We start from the raw sequence: 23205 nt of genomic DNA on the forward strand, positions 1-23205 counted from the left end.
TTTCATTATGAAGTAGTTCTTTTCACCTCTCTGGGGTCCAGGATAATTTAAGCATCTCCCCTTTACAATACATTTCCTCATCCAGTTATTCTATAAATGATATCATACTGTGTTTGTTTTTCTTTGTCTGACTTTGGCTTACACTTATTTTGATATTAAATTTTTAGAGCTTTGTTTTTGACCCATACTTAATGGTGTCCAGGGGATATAGGGCATCTTCGGGGCCTAGGTGATCACACATGATTCCAGGGATCAAACTTAGGCCTCCTGCATGCAAAACACATATCCAGTCCATTAAGCTATCTTCTCAGCCCAATTTTTTCTTTATTTTGATCAGTTTTTGCCCATTAATAATTATTACATGCTTTGATAGTTATGGTGTCCTTACATTGAATATAGGAAGAGTATTTTTCTTATAAATAGTCTATAATTGGATTTTATTATTTTATTGACAGCATTTGGCAGTTTTAAGAGGTTACATCTAGCAATGCTGGAGTGTCCAGCATCACTCTCTGAGACATTCAGCTCTTCCAAGCAGGTCTGACAAGCTTGATGTTCAGCCTGGTAGTGGGCTACTAAGGTTATTCCTAGTAATGCTCTGGAGTCTATGCAATGTTGGAGATCAAACTCAGAGCCTCAAATACGTTAAGAATATCTCTGGGGAACGTGCACTTGTGGAGGGATGGGTGTTTGATCGTTGTGTTTGTAATCCAGACATGAAAGCTTGTAACTATCTCATGGTAATCCAATAAAATTTTTTAAAAAAGAATATCTCTGCTTAAATCCCAAATATTTTAATAGAGGACCTTAGTGCATTTATATTTTGAACAATTATGAATGTATTTGGCTATATTCCTGCCCCATTAAGTGCATTTTACTTGTCACTTGTCCTCTTTCATTTTACATTTTAATTCTTTCCCTCCTTTTTGTTCACTTTTGAGTTAACTTCTGTATTTCATTTTATTTTTCTCTATACCTATTTGAAAGATATAGATTTAATTTTTATATTTCTGGTTTAAATTATATTGTACTTTTTTTTAAATTATGTATTTTAAAAGCCCTAAAATTAATTGTTTTTCATTTTCTTTTTATTTTAACTTCAAAGGGGATATGTTCTTAATAAACTCCTCCAAGTATTATTTGTATCCCTTATATCTGAAAACCATGGATTATGTAGTACTTTTCTCAGAGCCTACCATCTTTTTTCCATCTTATAAAGTAATACCTCATTTCACAGATCAAGATACTTAGTCCTCAAAGAAAGTACTTGCACATAGAAGAATTCTAGACATGAAGGGAAATAAGTCCTCCTGACTACCTTTAAACTTATGAAATTTAGATGGAATTATCTGGGGAAGCATTCTTCCACATTTAATTTTTAATATACTGTGGCATGGATTACCACTTAGCCAACCATGAAAGTAATATTTAATTTAATTTGAAATCCATGATCAACCCAATCCTTAATTACTTACACTTTTAAACAAACGGGACCAGGTCTTTTTAATATGTATAAAAGATTGCAAACATATTCGTAAGCAGAGACTAATATTGTGGGGGATTAAAATTATGAGAAACTGTTGGAAGTTTAGAGAGAAATTATGGACCCCAAACAAAGGAAAGCAATATTAAATAGGGTTTATAGACTATTTTTAAAGTGCAGTCTTATCCATGGATACTTATGTAATTTGAAGGCAATTTTTCAACACCCAAAATTTTGGAGGTCCATTAAATTAGTGATCCATTTCATTGTGTTTAACACCTTCATCTACTGCTGGTCTTTGTTTTGAAAAGAGAACTACAGAATGAGTCTTCGTGTGAATGAATAAACCAGGTTAATTGTCTTGGCTATGAAAAGCAGGGATTTGATGTTCAGAGATGAAAATGGGCAGAAGTAGGTGTAACAAGAGGAACTGAAAAGGTGACAGAGAAACTTTAGCTCCTTCAGAATTTTTCTGCAATTTGGCTACAAGCATTGTTATGACTCAACCTCTCTGTGTTTGGCAAGGCTGAAAGTCTATTTGTAATCAAATCAAAACAGGAAGTGATGACTGAATGTCAAATTCAGGTGTTTCTGATACATTGTAGCACTGCACTGTCCAACCGTTGTTCATCGATTTGCTTTACTGGGAGCCAGAAACGCCTCCATTGTGAGACTTGTTGTTACTGTTTTTGGCATATTGAATACGCCACGGGTAGCTTGTCATGCATACAGGATCCTCTAGGTAGATTGCCGGGCTCTCTGAGAGGGGCGGAAAAATCAGACCAGGTTGGCAAGGCAAATGCCCTACCCGCTGTGCTATCCCTCCCAGCTGGGCTGGATAGATTCTAAATGAAGTTTTTAATTTGGTCATTTGATATGTGCTTTTAGGGAAGCATTAACCCTTTTTATTTGAGTGAACCATATTAATAGTTATAAAATCCCTAGTGGCATATCCTCTGATTCAGTCACAATAACCATGAGTAGTAAAATCCTGGGTCATGGTCTCCTGCCGAGCCCTTAATGAACTTTTCAGCATCATCTTCAACTCCTGTTTTCATATCAGTTCTATGCTATTCCTGAGTTGTTGCTCTATTTGTTTACCATACCTGTATTCCATTGCCAGCATGTGTTCTCTATATAATTTATCAATACCATTTCTTTCTCTGTATTATCTCATAATGCATTTTTCCTTCAATAGAGAAAGGTACATAAATGCAATTGTTGCAATTGTATTTTTTTCTCTAATAACAACATCTATGCTTTATTGAGGCTTGTTATGTCTCAAGTGCTTGCATCACTCCATTTCATACTCAAACCTCAACACCCATTTTGCAGGTGGATCATTGGTATTGAGTCATTCTCCAAGATTTTCTAGCTGGGTCTGCTGGCACCAAGGCGAACCTTTCCCCCGGAGCATTAGCATGCCTCTTTTGCTTGATAGTCATCTACATATTCTTGGGACAGCTCAGGCTGCTGTGGGGGAGACAGGATTATTTCCTTGATGGCAAATAATGATTCACTGTCATGACTTGAATTACACAAATCTAGATTGTGGGGTAAATATTCACAAGATACTCATCCCGGGAAATCCTAACAGACCCTTTCTTTAGTCATTTCCATACTATGATTTCAAGTGGTTGATAGCAAAATCAAATAATAATAATGTGTGCTAGTTGGAGACTGAGGTGTAAGTCTTTAACTCCTTTTATCTCATTAACTGTTGGTTGCACCTCAATAAATTCTAACTGAAAATCCTGCTTTCATTTTTGTTTAAAAATTTCATCTTAGCTAAGGAACTAAATCATTTTTCACTAACATGGCAATCAATAGATGAAATTGAAATTTCTGTCCAATTTGTAACTTTAAAAAAGGAAAATGGACCTGGAAATTTAAAGATCTGAATCTCAATTCTGCAGCTACCACTTATTAATCTGTAATGTTAAGTAATCCACTTTATCTTGCTAAATTAGTTTCCACATGCATAAATATGATAAATATGAAATAATGAAATATAAAACAATGATTTGTCCTTGCTTAATTCACAAATATGTTATGACAGATATCTGAATATTAGGAAGTTCTTTGCAAGTCCCAAAGTGATCTACAAATAAACCGTTAGGCAAGACATAAGAAATAATCAAAATTTCACCATTTGTAAGAGTTTCAGCAGGACTTCAAGCAAATGGTTCAGTAAGGATTGAGTTATAGGGGAATGCTGTATCTTACACAATTGGTTTCCCCTCTTAAATCTAAGGGTACAAGTGCAAACTTGATCTACAGTACAATCTTCAACCTTATGACTTCCAGGAAACCAGTCTTGGATCTCATTTAAATTGAACATCTTACTCCTTACAGGGAGTGACACCTCAACAACAAAGAAATGTGGCACTTGGGTAATGTTTGCTATGTAAACATTAAAACGCAGAGGATCGTTGTATGCCACTTAGGTTACAAGTACATGAATATGGTAGTAAAGAAACAGGAGTAAAGGTTAACTGTGGAATCTGTGTTAAGTTATGAGCACGTCAAACTGTGAAAGTCAACCTCAAATTATAAGAGAAATTATCTTCTGAGTGGTCCAGACAGTACTCAGCAGAATGTGAGCAGTCATTCATTACAATGTGACAGGGACGCTAACTGTCCTTGGTCTCTTTCTATTCACCTTGGCTATAGACTTTGCACTGATATATTGAGGTGGAAGCTACTACGAGAGAGAGAGAGAGAGAGAGAGAGAGAGAGAGAGAGAGACTAAAGGAAAGGATGAGGACTTAATGTGAGGGCTGCTGCCTTGGTGCAGAACCCCTTCTTCTCTCCACCCTCGCTCCTTCTTCGCCACCAGCCCCCATTCCAAATGAGGCTTGGGAGACCGAAAGGGTTTCACTTCCGCCTGGCTGCAGGAACCACAAGTTCCAGACTAGGTCGAAATTGGAATAATTACAGTCAAAATACACCCAGATGCTCTCACACACCCAGACGCGCGCGCATCCCCGGGCCCTGGGGCGCACGTGAGCCCACGCCCCGCGCACCCAGCCCTACCGCTCGCTCGCCAGAGCATCCTCAGCAGCTGCCACAGAAGCCACCGCCTCCGCCTCCTCCTCCTCTTCCTCCTCCTCTCCTCCTCCACCACCACTACCTCCTCCTCCTCCTCCTCCTCCTCCTCCTCCTCCTCCTCCTCCTCCTCCTCCCCCTCCTCCTCCTCCTCCTCCTCCTCCTCCTCCACCTCCTCCTCCTCTCATCGCCGCTGCCTTTGCCTCTGCTGTGTCTCTTATACCCTCTCGTCCTCCTTCCTCCTGCAGTTCTTGCTCCTCCTCCCGATCCCCCACCCCGCCCCCCAGGCTCCTGCCCGGTGGCGAAGGGCAGAATCCTCCGCAGCGGCTCCCCTTCGCTGGAGCCACGAAGAGGCTGGAACAGGTCTGTGAGGGGGCGCTTTGTTGCGGGTTGCTGTAGTGCCGGTGCTTCCTAGAGACGTTGGGAGGGCACGGGGTGGATGGGAGGGTAGGTTATTTCTCAGCTCTTCTCTTTTTCTATGAATAGATGAGGGGTGATGCGTAGGGAAGGCATCTCGGTTCTTTGCCAATTCGCCGCCCCTCTCCCTTCATGGCGAGTACTTAAGCTGCCGGACTCCTGCTGCTGCCTACCCCTAAAGCTCTCTTTCTTTGCACCCCCACTCCATGCATCCACTTTCCAGAGCTGAGCTTTCTCTTGTTCTGGGAGCTCAAAGCTGGGGGCTGGGAGAGATGGATAGAGTCAATCCAGCGAGGCACCTGGGAGCAGGAGGCTTTGTTACATTCAACAAAAACCAGTCCTCACCAGCTTCCAATTTCAGGCGAGGCTGCAGTCCACCGGCGGTGTGGGGGTGTGGGTCAGGCATACTAGGGAAGTGAGAGAATGCGAAGGGCACTCCCTGTGTGTGACTTGGCACACAGGAATGCAGTGGTGTGTTCCCGAGATGGTGTGGGTCTTGTGTGGAATACAGTGAGTGTGAGTTGGAGTGTGTATGTGTGTGTGTGTCTGTGTTTGTGTGTGTATGAGTATGCACCCGAGATCCTGTGTGTGCACTACGGGGTTGAGCTCCTTCTTTGCATTACATGTCCTTGGGTATCATCCCATGCCAAACAGATTGCAGTAACATGCAGGCTGATCAGGTCCAACCTGTTCTGCCCACATTGGAAGGGTAATGAGAGCTTCAAAGTGATGAAAATGCCCTCAGCTGGGGATGTTACTTAGGACATTCTGAATGTGAAATTTCTTCCGCAGGTTAACCAAGTTCTACTGAATATTGTTATTGTCCTCCCCGACAACCTCCCCCTAGATACCCAACTTTCTAGCAAGCTTTCCACTCTCAGCCAATGAGAATCTAAGGCTTTTATAGTGATCTCCGCAGTGCCTCCCCTGCCCCCACCAAGTTGTGGATTTTCACGTCTTCTTTACTGCACTGGTGTTAGTTTTGGGCTAGGATATTGCTGTATAGAGAAATGGGAACAGAGCGAATGCACCTAAGTATTGGCCATGAATTTGTTTTAAAGGTCTGTTGTTTTCCCTGAACCATAAGGAGTCAATTGGTATGGCCACTGTTTAAATATAAAAGTAAGGCATCAATATACATGAAAAATCTGCTAAACTTTCTCGCCAATGTTTCATACTTGTGGTTTTCATAAAAAAAATTTCAGGGCCCCCAAGTCTAATCAAGGATAGCAATCATTCAAACCAGAGACATTTATTAAACCCTTGCTTTGTGGCAGTATTAATGTTAGGTTTTTGAAGTATAGAAATGAATAAAATATCATCTTAGTTCTCAAAGAGTGAGGAGTCTGATAGACAAGATAGAGTATATAAACAGATAATTACAGTAGTGTATGAGAAGGGACTGGCAAAGTACTTTGAGAGTAGGAAGAAGGGGTCCCTGGCTAGAGATAGGGGTTATGATGAAGAAAAGCTTCACAGAAGAAGGGTACATTTGAGTATCTAAGAATTATTTCACCAGGTGTTAAGTTGAAGAAACAGCATATAAAGGCAGAGGAGTCATAGTTAAGTAAGACTGCAGGGAGTCATTGAAACTATTACTGTCATATTCTCAGTAAACTCAGAATAAGTCTTCCTGTACTTGGATTGTGATTAATGGTGAATCTTAAAGGATACAGTATTGCAGATTGATAAGCATCAGAGTTTTCTACCATCTTAAGATGTGTCTAGCTCACTCAATAATGTTAGTAAGACTTGCCTTAAGCAAATTTTCTATGTATAAGTGTGGTTTAAAAGGTAAATGAACTAGATGGACCTTATTCACATTGCAAAATGTGTTGCTTTACAAAAGAAATCATGATCAGATCACCTTAAATAGTAGTGCTCGTCTGATCTTTACATTGATTTTTTTTACCAAAAGTCCATTTATATATCACTGTATCACTGTCATTCCGTTGCTCATCAATTTGCTCGAGCGGGCACCAGTAGAGTCTCCATTGTGAGACTTGTTGTATATGCCTTGGATAGCTTTCCAGGCTCTGCCGTACAGGCGAGATACTCTTGCCGGGCTCTCCAAGAGGGGAGGAGGAATTGAACCTGGGTCAGCCGCATGGAAAGCGAACGCCCTACCCTCTGTGCCATTTATATAGAATTGTTCATACTACCAATGGATGGATTAAAGAAGATACATTTCTGTTACATTTTTGGTGCAAAAGTTGCCAAGCTTAATGCAGGCATTTTTCCGCATAGTATGAATGTTTAATAAATAGTAAAAAAGAACAGACGTTTGGTATTAATAAACATTTAATCCGCTGTCTGTGATCATCAGCCATTTAGTTTGTATAGAAAGTGCAAATTAACCAGGACAAGGTCTTGAGGGACATTTATATTTTAGGTACTTTTAGTAATGTCACTGGTAATTATTACTAGCACAAGATTTCTATGCTGTATATTAGCTTTCAAACGAATATATAGTGATTCCTCTAACACTCATGCAATTAATCCAGAATAGGGGGCACATACTGAGTCACCTGTTTTATTCAGTTGGTACTGACTTCATGGGCTGATAAATGTGCACTGGAAATTAACCTAGGATACTGGTATTTTCTCCTGGAATTTTGTGGTTCTGGTGGGGGAAAAATCACACTAGTTAAGAGTATGGGATCTAAAAGCTTGACCAACATCTTCAGCATCTCTTCCCTTAAATGAAAAACAATATTAGGTCTGGGTTCTATTAAAAGGAATGCCAACAAAAAATGTGTAAGCTTGAAATAACTTCTTCCCTCACCTGGATTCAGAGGAAATGATGGCTTCGATTTCATTGACCATATCAAGGGCCTTTGTTCACTGAATGCCATACCAGAAAGCACTAAGAAATATCCTCAATAAACACCCCCAACAAATTTGTCTGAAGTGCAGTCAGGAAGTCTGAAGATCAGTCTACCTGGACCAGTGTTCTCCAATGTAGATTCCCAAAAATAGTTTCAGAAGAAGTTAATATGTGTTGCACACACACACACACACACACAAACACAAACCCAGTTTTATGGTCTGGTAAATTACTACTTAAACAGAAAATAGGTTTGCTTATGATGACCTCTTTCTTTGCTACTGTATATTGTGACTCTCTAGAAGAACAGAGCATGCAATATTTGCCAATTTATTTTCCCACAGAAGCTGGGATTCCAATAAGCATTTTGGCTGGGGTGGTATCAGAACATTCTTTGAACTATGCCGGGCAAGAGCGTTTCTCACTGAGTTTCCAGGCTATGGTATCTTACTAAAAACTTAAATGGCATCCTTCACCCCTCTAAGATTTTCTTCCCTCATGTATATTATGATGCTTATAATAATCATTGCCCTCAGCACGATAGGGTGATGACAACCAAGATAATATCTCTGAAAGTATTTTGAGATTCTTAGAAGAAAGGCTTTAAATAAACTCAAGGTTATTATGAAAGGGAAGTGAAGAATTAAGACAATTATGCTGATAATTTAGGCCCAAATCTTGTTTTGTGCTCAATTATTGGGCAAACGGCTTTAGTTCTCTGCTTTCCTTTGACTGCAAAGACTGATCCTCATTCCACCTTGGGTGATTCAGTGCTCTGAGATTATTTCCCTTCACATCCTGAAAATCTCAGTGTGGCCTTTAATTTCCTGGTCCAGAGGTATCATCAGTACAGCCTTAGGAAAATCCCATCAATCTGAACACACCCTGCTGTCTAGAGAACCCTGGAGATGGGAATTAAGGTTAGTTGAAAAGCTTCTTTTATTCTTCAGACTCATTCTCTTGAAGAAGCAGTTCTAAAGGGTCATCTTAGAGGTTAGTGTGGAAGGATTCCTTTCTAGGGCTCCCGAGTTCAACCTGGGCTGCAGTACTCTTTGTAAAAGTGGTTTCTTGAGCAGTTTCTGAGGTTCATTTTGTCAATAGGAAATCAAGGCAATTTCTAAGTAAATTTAAAGGCAAAATAGAAAGCGCTTTTCACTATTGACCTTTCCAAATTCCCTTGACTCCTTATTAATTCCCTCCACCTCTTTTCTTTACAAGCTGCTTTGAAAGAAGAATGGAATTCTTGAGAATTAATGGCTAGGAATCATTGAAAATCGGGTTTGGAGCAGTGAGCAATGTAAAGACATTTTGAATTGCTATAAGTTTTTGTGCATGAACCAGCCATTATCTGCATGAAAGCAACAACCATTGCAGTTGAAATTTAAAAGTTGAAACTTGAAAGTTGCAGTAGGAAGATTTTGGGTGAGACAGAAAACACTGTGACTTTAAGAGTATGTGAAACTGAAAAGTGGGAGTAAAATCATTCTCTGTTCTAGAAAGCCTAGTAGAAATTTCTCTTTGGTGGGGGAGACTTAAGGAATGGTGTGACTGCAGTGTCTTAAAAAGTTCATCTTGTACAAACCTTCTGTTCAGATGAGGAAAGTGAGGAGCAGAGAAGTGAGGAGAGTTGCCTAATATTACACAACTACCACAAGAGAAATCATAAGTAATCTGAAAGGCTAAAATTCAGATCAACTTCCCCTTAATAGTCTTTCTATTAGAGCAGGCTGCTATATTGCATATACCAGAGGAATATGGTTGATTTATTCAATGGGATTTGAAGGTCACGACAAACCCTGAGTTGTTTGGACTTTAGCAGAAAAACACCCTGCTAATGGAGTCCTAAAAATCAGTACTTCCTTCTCTTTACCTTTTGATTCTTCTTAGTATATTGTTGGTAAATTCACCAAGGCAATCGGTCATCTGTAAACTGAAGGACTGGGTGCTCCCAGATACTCAGAGGGTAATTCAATTATCCTAATCCCTTTGCCTTGGAAGTCTGATGAAAGATACCCAAAGAAGTACAGATTTACCATGGCTGTACATGTTTTAGGGCTGTCTAGGTCCAGGGCTCATGCTCTCCTGCTGTTGGTATAAAAATTATGGTCAGTTGTAGATGCTCGTTAAATAATAATATGCCATATCTGGAATTGTACACCTTAACCTTGAGGGAATTTTAAATATTGTGATATGCCTTCTGAAAAAAAATGGATTGGAGAAGAAATTAGGATAAAATTTGTTTAGGATAAAAGAATGAGACCCTGTACTGGAGGTGAAAACAGCAAAAAGGAATTGAATAATCATGTCCTGTTCTCCCTCCCTTTTAAAGAGATGGGGATATTGAAAGGAAGAATGGGCTATTTGGAAGGATGAAAGAGAGTGGCCAATCTAAAAAGGCTATTAATTATGCCATAATTTCATGAAATAAAAACTCTTTTAAAAGAATGGGACAATCCTTTAACTTCTGTCAATGTTTCTTATACTAGTCTAACTTCTAAATAGCAAAGCTTTAGTTTTGTATGTTAGAAACAGTATCAGATGCTGAAACAACTTTCTCTTGAAGAAGGTAATTTTAGCAGGTGGAAATGTGAGCTGGACAGTATCAAAGGGTTATACAACTGTATAATTTTTAAAAAACTTTTTATGATAAAAATAATGTATGCTTCTCCTTGAAAGAAATATGAAGTAGAATGTTCCTGGATTTTCCAACTCTGATCTTCTACTATATACACCCGTGGTATATTTGATATGCCAAAAACAGTAACAAGTCTCACAATGGAGACATTACTGGTGCCCGCTAGAGCAAATCTATGAACAGTGGGATGACAGTGCTATAGTGCTACAGATCTCTTATTATATCCACAGTTTGGTGTATGTCGTTCTTTGCATATTTTATGAATATTTATACATGCATTCTTGCACGTAAAATATTAAAAGGTGTTACTGAATGTCCACATTTTGTTCTATAATCTGCTTTCTTTACATTGAACTACATGTCAGTAATATATTTAGACATTTTGTTACTTTTAACATTTGCATAGTACTCTGTTATATGGTTGTGAGAACATTTACTTAATTCAATTTATACTTACAGATTTTAATCTCTTATGTGTGAATTATTTCTAATTGAAAAATTGAATATCATCACTGTGAACCTCATTTTACATGTGTATCTGCATATAATTATAAGCATTTTTATATAAATTTGTAGTACTAAAACTGCTATTTGAGAGAATTTGGTTCCTTACATCTTTGATTTTAACAGAGACTGGCAAATTGCCATACAGGCAGGCTATAAAGATTTCCATTCCCACCATTAATGGCCATTTCTTCATGTTCTTTCTCAGCAATTTCAGATATTTCTTATCTTTTTCAACTTTCTCAATGTAATGCTAAAAAACTCATTTTGTTTGCATTTTTGGGTGCTAGCAAGGATGAACATCTTTTCATATGTTTATTGGCCATCTGTATTTCTTCTGTGTTGCCATTTTCTGTTGCTTTGCATTGTGTGTTGCCTGTGCATGTTTTGCTATTGAATTGTTCTTTCTTGTTTTGATAAATAGAACTCTTTATCTATTTTGTATAGTATCTATTTAAATTGTTATCTGCATTGAAATTATATTAAGGAGATTATCATTTATTGTTTTTCTTTGGTTTTAATGTATTTTTTGGAAAAATGTTTAAAATTCTGAAGAATCATAATTGTTACTCTATTCCTTTATGAGTGTTCTCACAGTACCAAAATGAATATCCTTGAATATATTATGTGAATTTGGCCCATTATTTCCTTAAGATAAATTTCTAGGAGTGGATTAGTTTGGTTAATTTTTTCCTAGATATTGACAAAATGCTCTTTCTTTTTTTAAAACACTCCAACTGCAGCAGTGTTTAAGAGTACACATTGTTCCTCCTCTAAATATCTTTGACAATTCTGGTTTTGCTCCATAAATCAAACACTAGGGAAAAAATCATATTTGGATTTTGTACCACAAAATACTTGGAGCAGAAATACCTAACTACATATGAAACATGAATTACACCTTCAATTATTTAATTGAACTAAACTGTGTCAAAATATTCTCCAACATTAAGTACCTCTAAATTCACTGTGAAATAAGTGATCACTTAGGGTCATTTATGCTGGCAGCAGCCAAATCAGCAAACAATGGTAAACTAACTTTGGAGCTCTACCTTGTAAGACATTTGGAAAAAAACTATTACACCTTTACAGATCTTTGAATTCAGCTAGATTGGTTCCAGAATTTTCCAAAGACTGAGTAGGAGTCAGCTTCTATTCAATTTGGCTTCTGGCAAAGAAGGTAAGTTTGAGGCCTTCCCAAGAGAAGTTATTTGAACTGAAATAAACAGTGATGTCACCATCTGCAAAGGGAATAGTGGCAAAAAAGGACAGGTATAACATTTGCCTGAACTCTGCCTAAACTGGCTTTCTTTTTTATATCTCTTTTCTAATAAGGTCCATATATAGTCAAGGGGATTTTGGTATTTAAGGCCAAGGTCACAATCTTTGCATTAGAAAAGCATAGAATCAGAGTGGTCATTTGTATGGCTAAGAATTATCTTTTGGGGGCTGGAGCAATAGTATAGTGGGTAGGGTGTTTGCCTTGCATGTGGCCTACCCAAGTTCAATCCCCGGCATCCCGTACGGTCCCCCAATCATGCTATAAGTAATTTCTGAGTGCAGAACCAGGAGTAACTCCTGAGCATCACTGAGTATGATCCAAAAAGCAAAAAAAAAAGTTATCTTTGTTTGAAAAATGGCAGTAGTAACCTTAAAATCCCTTGTAATTAGCAGAGCAGTATGTATATGATGGTAGGGGGAAGGCGTGGAGAGCAGAAAGGTAGTGAGAATAATTACCCATCTCACCAGACTATTTGAAAAGGAGAAAGACTGAAAGTTGGAAATTGCCAGAAAAGACTTTTATCTTCTGTTCCCCACTCATACACCCACACATGTACTAGCTAAAAATTGGCAACTCCTCTCCTCTAGAGAGAGATATAGGTGCCTCTAAAGTACAACTTTCTTGGCTGACCCTGGTTCAGTTCCTAGCACTACATATGGTCCCCTATGCACTGCCAGGAGTGAGCTAGGAGTACACAGCCAGACATAAGCTCTGAGAGCAGCTAGGTGTGGCCTCCAAACCAAAAATAAATAAAGTTCATCTTCCAAATTTGATATATTTCATAACGTCCTTTGTACTCACCCACTGTTCAGTTTAGCTAGTGTGCTACTTATGCAGGCCACCCCTGGGTTATTTTAGAAATATCAGAAGATGGGTGGGTTATTGTCCTAGAGGAATAATTTGGATTATTTGAACTATTGAAAGTTACTGAATCTATTGAAAGAGCCTCCATTCATTGGGAAAGATGAGTAAGGAGAGGCTGCTAAAATCTCAGGACTGAGTGTAATAGAGATGTTACTGGTGCCCGCTCGAGTAAATCGATAAAAAACGAGATGACAGTGACAGTGACAGTGACATTGAAAGTTATAATTTGTAGTTTTCCACTTACCTCAAAATTTTGGTATTTGGCAAATGACTTTAGATTTTAATGTCTTTTTTTTAAATTGAATCACCATGAGTTATAAAGCTTTCCAGTCTATTTTTAAGGTTTGGACTAGAATACGTATAAATCACAGAGGAACTGACGACCAGATAATAGAATAATTTAACTTTACTGCCTTAAAAATGGCTTTAGTTGTTAAGCTACTAATGCCTATCTTACAGCTAGTTGACTCTTCTCTAATGCCAAATAATTTTAACTAAAATGGTATAGTCACACATGTGGTGTTTACACTAAGATCATGTGATACCTTTTTCCTTATGGAAGTCCACAATGGGAAAGACCATATTTTATTTTATTTTATAATGTTTTATTTAATTAAAAACACAATTTACAAAATTTTTGACAGTTAAGTTTTTGGCATTGGTATTTTGTTTTCTTTTCTTTTTAAACCCATGCTTAATGTTTTTAACAGTATGAGGGATTGTCCTGTTTTGGTTTTTAATTAATTATTTCACAAAGGTAGCATTATTTTTCAGTCTTATTACAACCAGGAAGGGACATCTGTCTCCACATTCAATCTGGAAATTGAAGAAAAAGCTCATTATGAGCTCAAATGGAATTTACAGTGAATGGGGAGACAGAAGATCTGGGTTCCAGTTATGATTTTGCACTATTTGACCATGTGTACTTGAACAAGTGTTTAAATTTCTTTAAACCCTAGGATCCTCACATTTAAAATGACCTATAGATTAGAACCTTGGCATAAACAAAGAAATGTTGTCTCCAAAATTTGCTTGCATGACAGATTCATGTGACTGCTTAGAAATATATTAGAACCCCCACTTTAGCCATCTTAATCTAAAACTCCAGGATTGTATCCAGGATGTCTGTTATTCAGAATTTTAGGTGATTTAGAAATGGTGGTAACCTTCTCCTGTGATCATTTTCAGAGGTATTTTTGGTTTGTTTTGGAGCCACATCCAGTAGTGCTCAAGGCTTACTCCAGGCTCTGTGCTCATGGATCATACCGTACCTGATTTACTTGCTCTCCATTCCTCCCCTGAGATTTTTGACCCGAGGGAATGAAGTCATTTTCCAAAGAGAGAAAAGCCAGGTCTCCCAGAAGCACTAGCTAAGAAATCTGTGATAGAGACGGCTTTTAAAAATCTAGTTTCAGGAGGATAGTTTCTGAAGAGGTACATGGAAAACAGAATGTTCTTAATTAGAGTGAGTTTGTATGAACAAACTGACTAGTTATTCAATAATAAACATACTTCAGGCGCTTTGGTACAAAACCTTCAGTAGGAGCATTTCTGAGAAATGACAAAAAGTTTCTAGATCTCAGACCCTTTCTATTCAAGGTCTCCAATGAATTCCACTTGAAGTTTTCATACCTTCATTGAATTTTGTATATGTTTATTTCTCTGGGATTTCAGCACTCTGGTTTATAATGTCCTTATTTCTCTCCAGCTCTACTATATTTTAAATACTCTTTTCCTACCTGTGACCTCCTCCCCTCATCGCATCACTGATTTCATTTCTGTCAGCAATCCTCTCAATAATAGCCTTCCCTCTAAATGCCAAAAAGAAAAAGTCAGCATTAATGTATACACATTTGCTCAACTTATTTTCTTATATACCAACCTTCAGTCCTTCACTTCATTGCAGAGGAAATCAGAACTAAAGAAATGCTTCTCCAAGGCAAATTTACAGAGATGGCAAATCTTCCTTTTTATATATAGCTACCATTTATTGAGCTGTACTACTCTGTGCTACTCTCTTGGCATTCATTATCTCATTTAATCCTTTTGTTGAATATTAGTATTCTCATCTTATAAAGGAGGGAACTAAGGCTCAAAGGCAGTAGCTTGTCAGTAGCAAAATAGATCTGTCTTTCTGATTCTGGGGTATGAGTATCTACATGAAGAATTCTGCTATTAAGTGTTCCTCGTGGTAATACGGTAGTTGTAAAAACAAAAGCGAATGCATGAAGAGAAAGATTTTCTTAGATGAGAGCAGTCTGAATCCTGAAGAGTTTGAGGTATTTAAATACCAGTAAACAAAGGAGAGCTCATTTTAATGGCAGAATAATTTTGTTATAGTTACAATATATCATTGTGAGGATGGGGCTGGAGACCAATTTTGACTTAAGAATTTATTAATTCTTAAGGGGCTGGAGCAATAACACAGCACGCTGGGCATTTGCCTTGCATGTGGCCAACCCAGGTTCAATTCCCAGCATCCCCTATGGTACCCCAAGCACCACCAGGAGTAATTCCTGAACTCAGGGCCAGGAGTAACCTCTATGCATCGCCAGTGTGACCCAAAAAGAAAAAAATAATAACTTAGTAAACCTATAAATATTGACATCTAGAGGTAAATCACTAAGAGCTCGGTGACTATTGCTAGTTTCATCTGGGATGTGACATATACTTATTTCTCATTATTTTCTCCTCCCACTCCCATTAGAGGCTAGTACCAAAAGTACTTGCTTATGGGAAGTCAAGATTGATATCCTGGATGTTCTTAAGTATCAGGAAACTGTAGAGGATGGGGGAGACAACCAGGCAGGAGAGCCTAGAATGGGGTAAACCACAACCAGGTTGACTGAACTCTTGGCTTTCCAACTCACCTGAGTCCTTGTCTGATCCTCATTTCCAAACTTTCCATGTGCAGTAAGGGATACTTGGCATCCACCAATACTAAATAGGGCTTACAAGACTCAAAAAATGAACACAACAAATCTATGCACACATTTCCAGAAAACACCCATAAGCTGTATCCACTTTCATATAAAATCTAATAGTCTATCCCCATTTGAAGAAAACCAACTTCTATCTTTGACTATATAACAGAATAATTAACAATTCTGAGCACAAAGTTTTAATTTGGGGTACTTTTTTCTGGAAATAAATTATATTTCCTACAATTTATCTGAAAATTTCTCTTGGGTTGCCGCAGTTAGATGAGATATGCTACCCATTTTGTATGCCATCTTTTAATGTCATTTTCAGTCTGAGAGTCAATAGGGTTCAAAAACAAAGCCTCTGTCACTTGCTCAGTGTCTAATACTGAGCAATTCACTTTATCTCTATAGGCCTCGATTTTCCTACCTATAATGATCTTGTTTCTCCTTTTTCCATGGAGATATCAAAACAATCAAATAATAAAAAACAAATGGTCATATATACTAGTGATTATATCTAGGTTTTCTGTCTCTTGCTGAAGAGCTACTTTGTAGATAGAAGGTAGTGTACAGAGAAAAGGACTGGGAGTGGGAATCATTTCCATGAATTTTAATCCCTGTTCTAGTTCCTGCCTGATAAACAAACTTGGAAAATTTCTAAATAACAACTTCCTCTATTAACACTAAAGATATAATAATAGAACCTAATTCACAGAGCTGTGGTAAAGAATCAAAAATATTACAGATCAATTTTCTGTCCCATAGTTTCTACTCAGTAAATGACAGCTGTTTTATTTCATTGTACTTTGTAAATAAGTCTTTAGAGATGTGTGAGTTCAGACATAGACACTTAGGACAAGTTGCTTAGCATCTTTAAATTTCAATTTATTCACCTATATAATGACATTAAATAATGATAATGTTAATTTATCGTTGTTAATAATAATGTTAATGTTAAGTTATAACTAACTTAACATTAAATATAATAATGTTAATAATAATGTTAATGTTAAGTATTTTGGAGGAGAAAACAAGATAATTCCTGCAAAATTCTTAGCACATTATTTAGTGCATAGAAGCACTCAAAAGAGAAATTGTTACTATCAACAACTGGTTCCTGGTTTCTTAGTGTCTGGAATATCTTTGTCCTTTCCTCTGACCCAAGCAGAGGTTTTCAATTCCTGTGAGCTATCAGTGGTAACATGACTTTGAATAAGCAGAGATGATCTTTTCTTTTTTCTTGGGGACCTCCTTAGACTTAAAAGGCATCTTTCAAAAATGTCATTTGGGCTGCTTCTGGACAGCTGTTGATTGTCACCTGAAAATGGTTCACCAAGTGACAAAATTGGTGACAAAGAAGACCCTATTTAGCAACTCCCATAGGAGACTGGCCCCATGCAAAATAAAGTTCTGTTCATTGTCCTCCTACACCTCATGCGGCAGCCCCACCAGCTATGTATTCCCTTCTGGCAGTCCTCCAAGACAACAAGCCAGAGAGCCCTTCGTCTCCTCCCTAAGTAATACGTCAAGTGAGGCAACCAGATGCTGCTATAGTGATAATTATTCCTGCATGATCAGTAGAACTGGGAATTGAGCCTTGGTGACAGAACCTGCCTTGAGGTAGATGGGGCACTTCCCAAGGCATCATCTTTCTCAGCCTGGTGACTAAGCAACCTGCCCTGCCCACTTCATGTTATATACCAATCTCTGAGCTTTTTTCTGTACATTAATCCCAACCTGTAGGCCCCCAGTGTGAGCATTTTAGACAAATGCCACCCTCATTGAACACTCTGATGTCTCCATATTAGCTTATTCTTCGTTTTTTCTTACTGAAGTATTCAATATTATTGTTTTAGCTGCTGTTGATGCTATTAAATACTATAATAATAGGTACTGGGCAGTGTTTGTAACATATATATGTACATATATATTTATGTTACATACACTGCCCAGTATCTATTGAGCTGTACTACTCTGCACTACTCTCTTGGCATTCATTACCTCGTTTAATCCTTTTGTTGAATATTATTATTCTCATCTTATAAAGGAGGGAATTAAGGAACTAAGTTTTATATATATGGGATCCTCAACTTGGCATGGTTGCTTAGCACCCCCCCACCAAATCTGTGAATCTCTAATATTTATTAATTGATGATTAGATGTTAGGCACTATGCTAAGCATTTACATGTATAAAATCATTTAATAGTCACAACTCTGTGAAGTAGTTATTATTAGTATTCCCATTTCTATAGAAAGACTATCAGTATCATTAAGATGTGATTTTACATCATGTGCTAGGCACTATGCTTTTTATTTTCTCATTAATTCTCAAAATAATATTATGATGTAAACACTATTATTATAGTTAAAATATCCGTGGGCTTTGGGTAGTCCTGGGACAGATAGGAATCTGAAAGCCTATGTGAAAGCTAACAGGGCCCAAATTATAGAAGAGGACTTTTAATGTGTTTTAGCAAGTACTTCATGACCACTACTTATAATTTATCATAAAGTCCTTGTATATAGTAGACATTGCCTATTCTTTTTGGTTATTCACAGTGGCTGGATACAAAGACCCTGTCACTTTTAGAGCTAACTCTTATAGCTGGAGGGGTGGTGCATCCTTCCCACCCTTGATCATTTGGGGGAATATTTGGGATCGTGTTACAGTAGGAATGTGGTGGACGTGACCAAAGGTAATGGTTAAGCATGCAGTTTGAGACATTTCACTCTACCAATAGTTATAAAGAAGACCACAGATGGATGTACAATACACATTTTTAATGTATCTACTTACCACAGGCCACATATTGTAGCCACCTTGGGCTGGCCCCAGTCTCAGAAAACATCTTTCATATAAATACTCATTTTCTTGCCCTTGTAAGTGGTGTTCTACTACCTGTTGTTTTTTAAATATCCTTCTTGGACTATATCACGTCTTATTTGTTTATTCTTTCATCTTTTTATCCCAGGGATACATTCTGAATGTCTATCACATAGTTAGTGCTGTACTCAGAATATATTATATGGCTATAAATAAAATAAATATAAGACTGGCCCTCACAAGCTTACAGTCTAGTGGAAGAGATAGGCATCAAACAAATAAACCCAGACACATATATTTATAAATTGTAGTAATGCAGTTAAGAAAAAGAATAGAGCAGTATGAGAGACAATAACAAAGGAGAATTCATTTTGATGGAAGAAGAATCAAAAAAACTTTTCTGGAGGAGATGATAGTTAAGACTTAAGAGTTGCATAAGTATTGAACAAGGACCGATTCATAAAGAATGAATAACTGTGTACAGATCCTGAAGTGAGTATTTTCCATATCCAGATGACTTAGAGAGGAAGTGAACCAGAAAGAATGTGGTGCTCAGTGAAGTTGCAAACCATGCAGAGCCTAGCATTCAAGGTAGTGAGTTTTCTTCTCTTAATGACACATGTAATCATAAGTCACTGGGAAGCTTTAGAGAGAGATCAAAATAATCTAACTCATACTTTGAAAATAGCACTCTGGCTACAATGCAAAATTGAATTGGAGAATGGCAATTAAGAAAAGATGGGCAATATAGGAGGTCAGAACTATATTTCAGGAAAAGAAATGCTGGTGGACAAGAGATGGCAGTGGCTATGGAAAAAGGGAACTTTAGCCAATAAAATGTGTTTGCTAATTGACTTAAGGGAATAATCAAGAAAGACTTTCTTATGTCTGGCTTGAATAACTGGAGGGATGGCAGTAGCACTGATGGACATAGTATATGTTCTGAAGCACATTCAGAGGTTAACTCTTTTGTACCTGTTTGGACATTAAAGTTCAATTAGTATATACCCTATGCTACTTTGATTTGAAGACAGTTAACAGGAGCATATTTATCTCCCTAAGTAGGTTTAAATTCTTTGAGGACACTGACTTTCTCTTAGTCATGTCTGTATTCACCCAAGTACCCAAGATATGATGTACTGAAGACTGACTGGTCGGATCGATCAAGGGAAAGAACTTATGGGTCATGGGTGTGGATAAGCTTCAAACAACAACATCAACAAAAGTGACAACAACATTGTAGCACAATATTGAGATTTGTGCTTTGATACAAACTTTTAACTGCATTCAATCATTAATCACATGAACAATTGTTTCTTCATCAGCATACTACACAAGACACAACTAACCTTGGTTTTCAAAGTATCCAGCATCGCAGTAGGTGGTATTCAGAGAAGAACGGCCTCATGGAAGTTTTCAGGCTAGTTCTAGGTGTACTGAGGAGAAGAGCAGAAGTAGTCTAAGAACCCAGTTATTCCAGTAGGTGTAGGTCTTTGTAGCCATGGGATTTCACAGGTGGTGTCTGAAAATATATAGTAAGAGAACATGTTAATGAATATTATATTCAATTATAAAATAGAGAAAATATACCTGAATTACCATGTTCAAAAAGGAAAACAAATATGAGGTAACCAATTATACATTATATACAGTTTTCCCAGCAACACTACAGATAGTTTGATCCTGCAGTTCTCAGGTAGAAACCCTGGATTATGGATTTTTATTGATTTGTTTTAGTTGCCATGATTTTTACAATTTTACAAATTTTTAGATGTATGGTTTCATGAATACAACATTCCAACACAACACCCGAAAACGTTGTTTATTTCCATATACCATTGTCTCAGGGTCCCCCTTCACTCCTTTCCTCTCTATCACCTCACCTTAACATCCCTCCCCTCTTCCCCCACATCTCACTGCCATAATAAACTCTATTCTGTAAACTGGTTCTTATTGTCTGTTGCTCTCAGGCTTTTGTTATTATTCTACTAAACTTCTTTATATTCCACATATGAGACAGATTATTCTCTAACTTTCTCTCCCCTTGTGACTGACTGTACACATGATGGTAGTTTCCAGTTACATCCACATAGTGGCAAATTGAATAAATTCATCTTTTCTTGTAGCTGAGTAATATTCCATTTTGTACCATAGTATTTTTTATCCAGTCATCTGTTGGACTTAGGCTGTTTACAGACTTTGGCCAGTGTAAATAGTGCTACAATAAACATAGGAGCAAAAATATCTTTTCTGATTAGAGTTTTAGACCCTTGGGATAGATTCCCAGAAGTGGAATTGCTATAATCATCTGAGGTAATTCTGATGTTGGCAACCTACAGATCACACTTTGAGATGTCTTGGTTTCATGTATCAGTGCTGGAACTGAAAGAAGATATAGTTTGCACTTTGGGTACAACCCGTCTCTTCACAGCTTCCTCTGCAAAGCAAAATTGATAGTTATTCCCAGAAATCTAGAAGTGCATAAATGTGTGTGAAGTTTATATTTTTTACTAAGAGACTAGCCACTAAAAAGGAGTTGTAACAGTTCCAATTACCAGACTGGGAAAGTTCAGGAAGTTAGAATATATAACATTAGGCTGTACCCGGGTACTGATCTGTCACTACAGGTCAGGTCATTTTAGGGAAGGTTTTGAGGTTCTGTGGATTGAGTATGCAGAAGTAGCACTCTGACATATTCACAAATATATGAAGCTTTTATTTGCAAAGAGTAACTGGAACTTTCTCTGTACCCTTGAAACTAGCAAATGGTTTTGGAGGGTGGATGTAAATAGAACATCTCAATGGGATTAAGTGTAGCGTCTCAATGGGATTAACACAGGGAATCTGGGAATCTGATGTTGGTATGATAAGCCAGACTCTTCGCTAACCAATACTCACTCTGCATCTATCCTAAATCTGAACAACATGAAAACCACTTTCTTTCACGTGTCTAGAGAATTAATTCCATGCATCATCTCTGCAATCCCTAACCCTTTTCTTCTATCTCACTGGTGGAGACGTAAGAAATAATGAAACACCTGGTCATCAGTTGCAGAATAAGTTACCTTTAGCAATGAGTACCACTTCACTTCTTAATTTCCAAGGTCACCTACACATACCAAAGAAACCTACAGCCAATAACCACATCATCACTCTCATCCCCTTAGGACCTAGATGAATGTCTTGCCTTTCACAAACCTAGAACTAACTCAGTTTTAACTCTGGAACAACCTCACTCGATTATTTCCTTCTAAAGGGGCTTATTCACATTTTTGAGACCTCTCTTAATGCCTGTCCATTTGTATCATCCCCCAACACTATCCCCAAAAGTAAGCCTCTTTCTTTTCCCCAGGGATTTTATCCCCATACATGTTTGTGCTTTCTGTTCACACTTCTTCCTTGCTCACAGGCATTCTCTCTGTGCCCTTTGAGACCCATGTTATACTTCATCAACTCCCCTGGCTCTTCCTCTCTTGGAGTGCCATCTACCTCTGCACATGACAGTGCTAGCAGCACACTAGTATCACATTAGGAGCTTTTTAACAAGGGCTGAGGCTTGAATCCAGTCCTCAGAGATTTGGATTCGATTGACCTGAAGTGGGACATAGACTTCCATACTTTATAAGAGCCACCCCCAAATGATGCTAATGCCTTAACTGACACATGAGTCCATTCACCATATTATTCAGTGTAAACTGCTGATTCTCTTGAGGTGCACATACCACAGAGCTGAGGTATGATATCCACACACGCACTCCTATTCCCTGGTACTGATATTTATTCCTTTGCATTCATTTTAAAAAATAGAAAAGATGAGCAATGTATAACAGAATTAAAGAGAAGTAAATTTATTATTTTATAAATAGATATATTTTAAAAGAACTTAAATGCTCTTTTTGTCCTGGGCATATAGTTTTGGGATAGAGCACTTGAATATATGTAGCATTAGGTTCAATTTCTGGCACAGAAAAAAAAATTAAGCGCTCCTTTAAGGTACATGTGCTATCACTTTTTGTCCACTCTTATCTTCCTCTTTTATCTACACTTTACCACACTTTTAATACCTTTTTATCAGGTTTCTCATCCTTCTCTCCAACTGAGTCCTACTCATAACCCGGATGACTTTTCCCCCACAGGAAATTCATCTATAATCCTAGACTTGTGGTCACATCATTACTGACAAATATTTTTAGAGTGATTACTATATACCAGGCACTGGTATATGTGCAAGGGATAGAGTATTGAACAAAGAAAACCAAAACCTTTTCCCTTGAGAAACTTCTGATGAAGAGGACTGGAATGGGGAAGATGATAAACAAACAAACAAAAAATAAAATAATACTTAGAATGTCATATGTAATAAGTATAATGATCAGTCATGGTAATAAATATAATG

The 23205-nt window shown here is 37.7% G+C and overlaps 2 protein-coding genes across 3 annotated transcripts in view; one reads left to right on the forward strand and one right to left on the reverse strand.

The window, feature by feature from the left end:
* LOC129399765 (glycine, alanine and asparagine-rich protein-like) overlaps nt 1-15968 on the reverse strand; it is a 41479-nt gene extending 25511 nt beyond the window's left edge. The window contains exons 1-3 of the mRNA XM_055121137.1: nt 15931-15968; nt 14800-14871; nt 4520-4942 (exon numbers count right to left, since the gene is read on the reverse strand). Of these exons, the coding sequence (XP_054977112.1) occupies nt 4520-4942; nt 14800-14871; nt 15931-15968 (533 nt within the window). The remainder of the gene's footprint in view (nt 1-4519; nt 4943-14799; nt 14872-15930) is intronic.
* PAK3 (p21 (RAC1) activated kinase 3) overlaps nt 4748-23205 on the forward strand; it is a 341434-nt gene continuing 322976 nt past the window's right edge. For both annotated transcript variants that reach the window (XM_055122435.1, XM_055122436.1), the window contains exon 1: nt 4748-4894. The gene's annotated coding sequence lies outside the window, so the exon portion shown is untranslated. The remainder of the gene's footprint in view (nt 4895-23205) is intronic.

The sequence above is a fragment of the Sorex araneus genome, chromosome X (assembly GCF_027595985.1).
Source record: "Sorex araneus isolate mSorAra2 chromosome X, mSorAra2.pri, whole genome shotgun sequence".
Taxonomy (NCBI): Eukaryota; Metazoa; Chordata; class Mammalia; order Eulipotyphla; family Soricidae; genus Sorex; species Sorex araneus.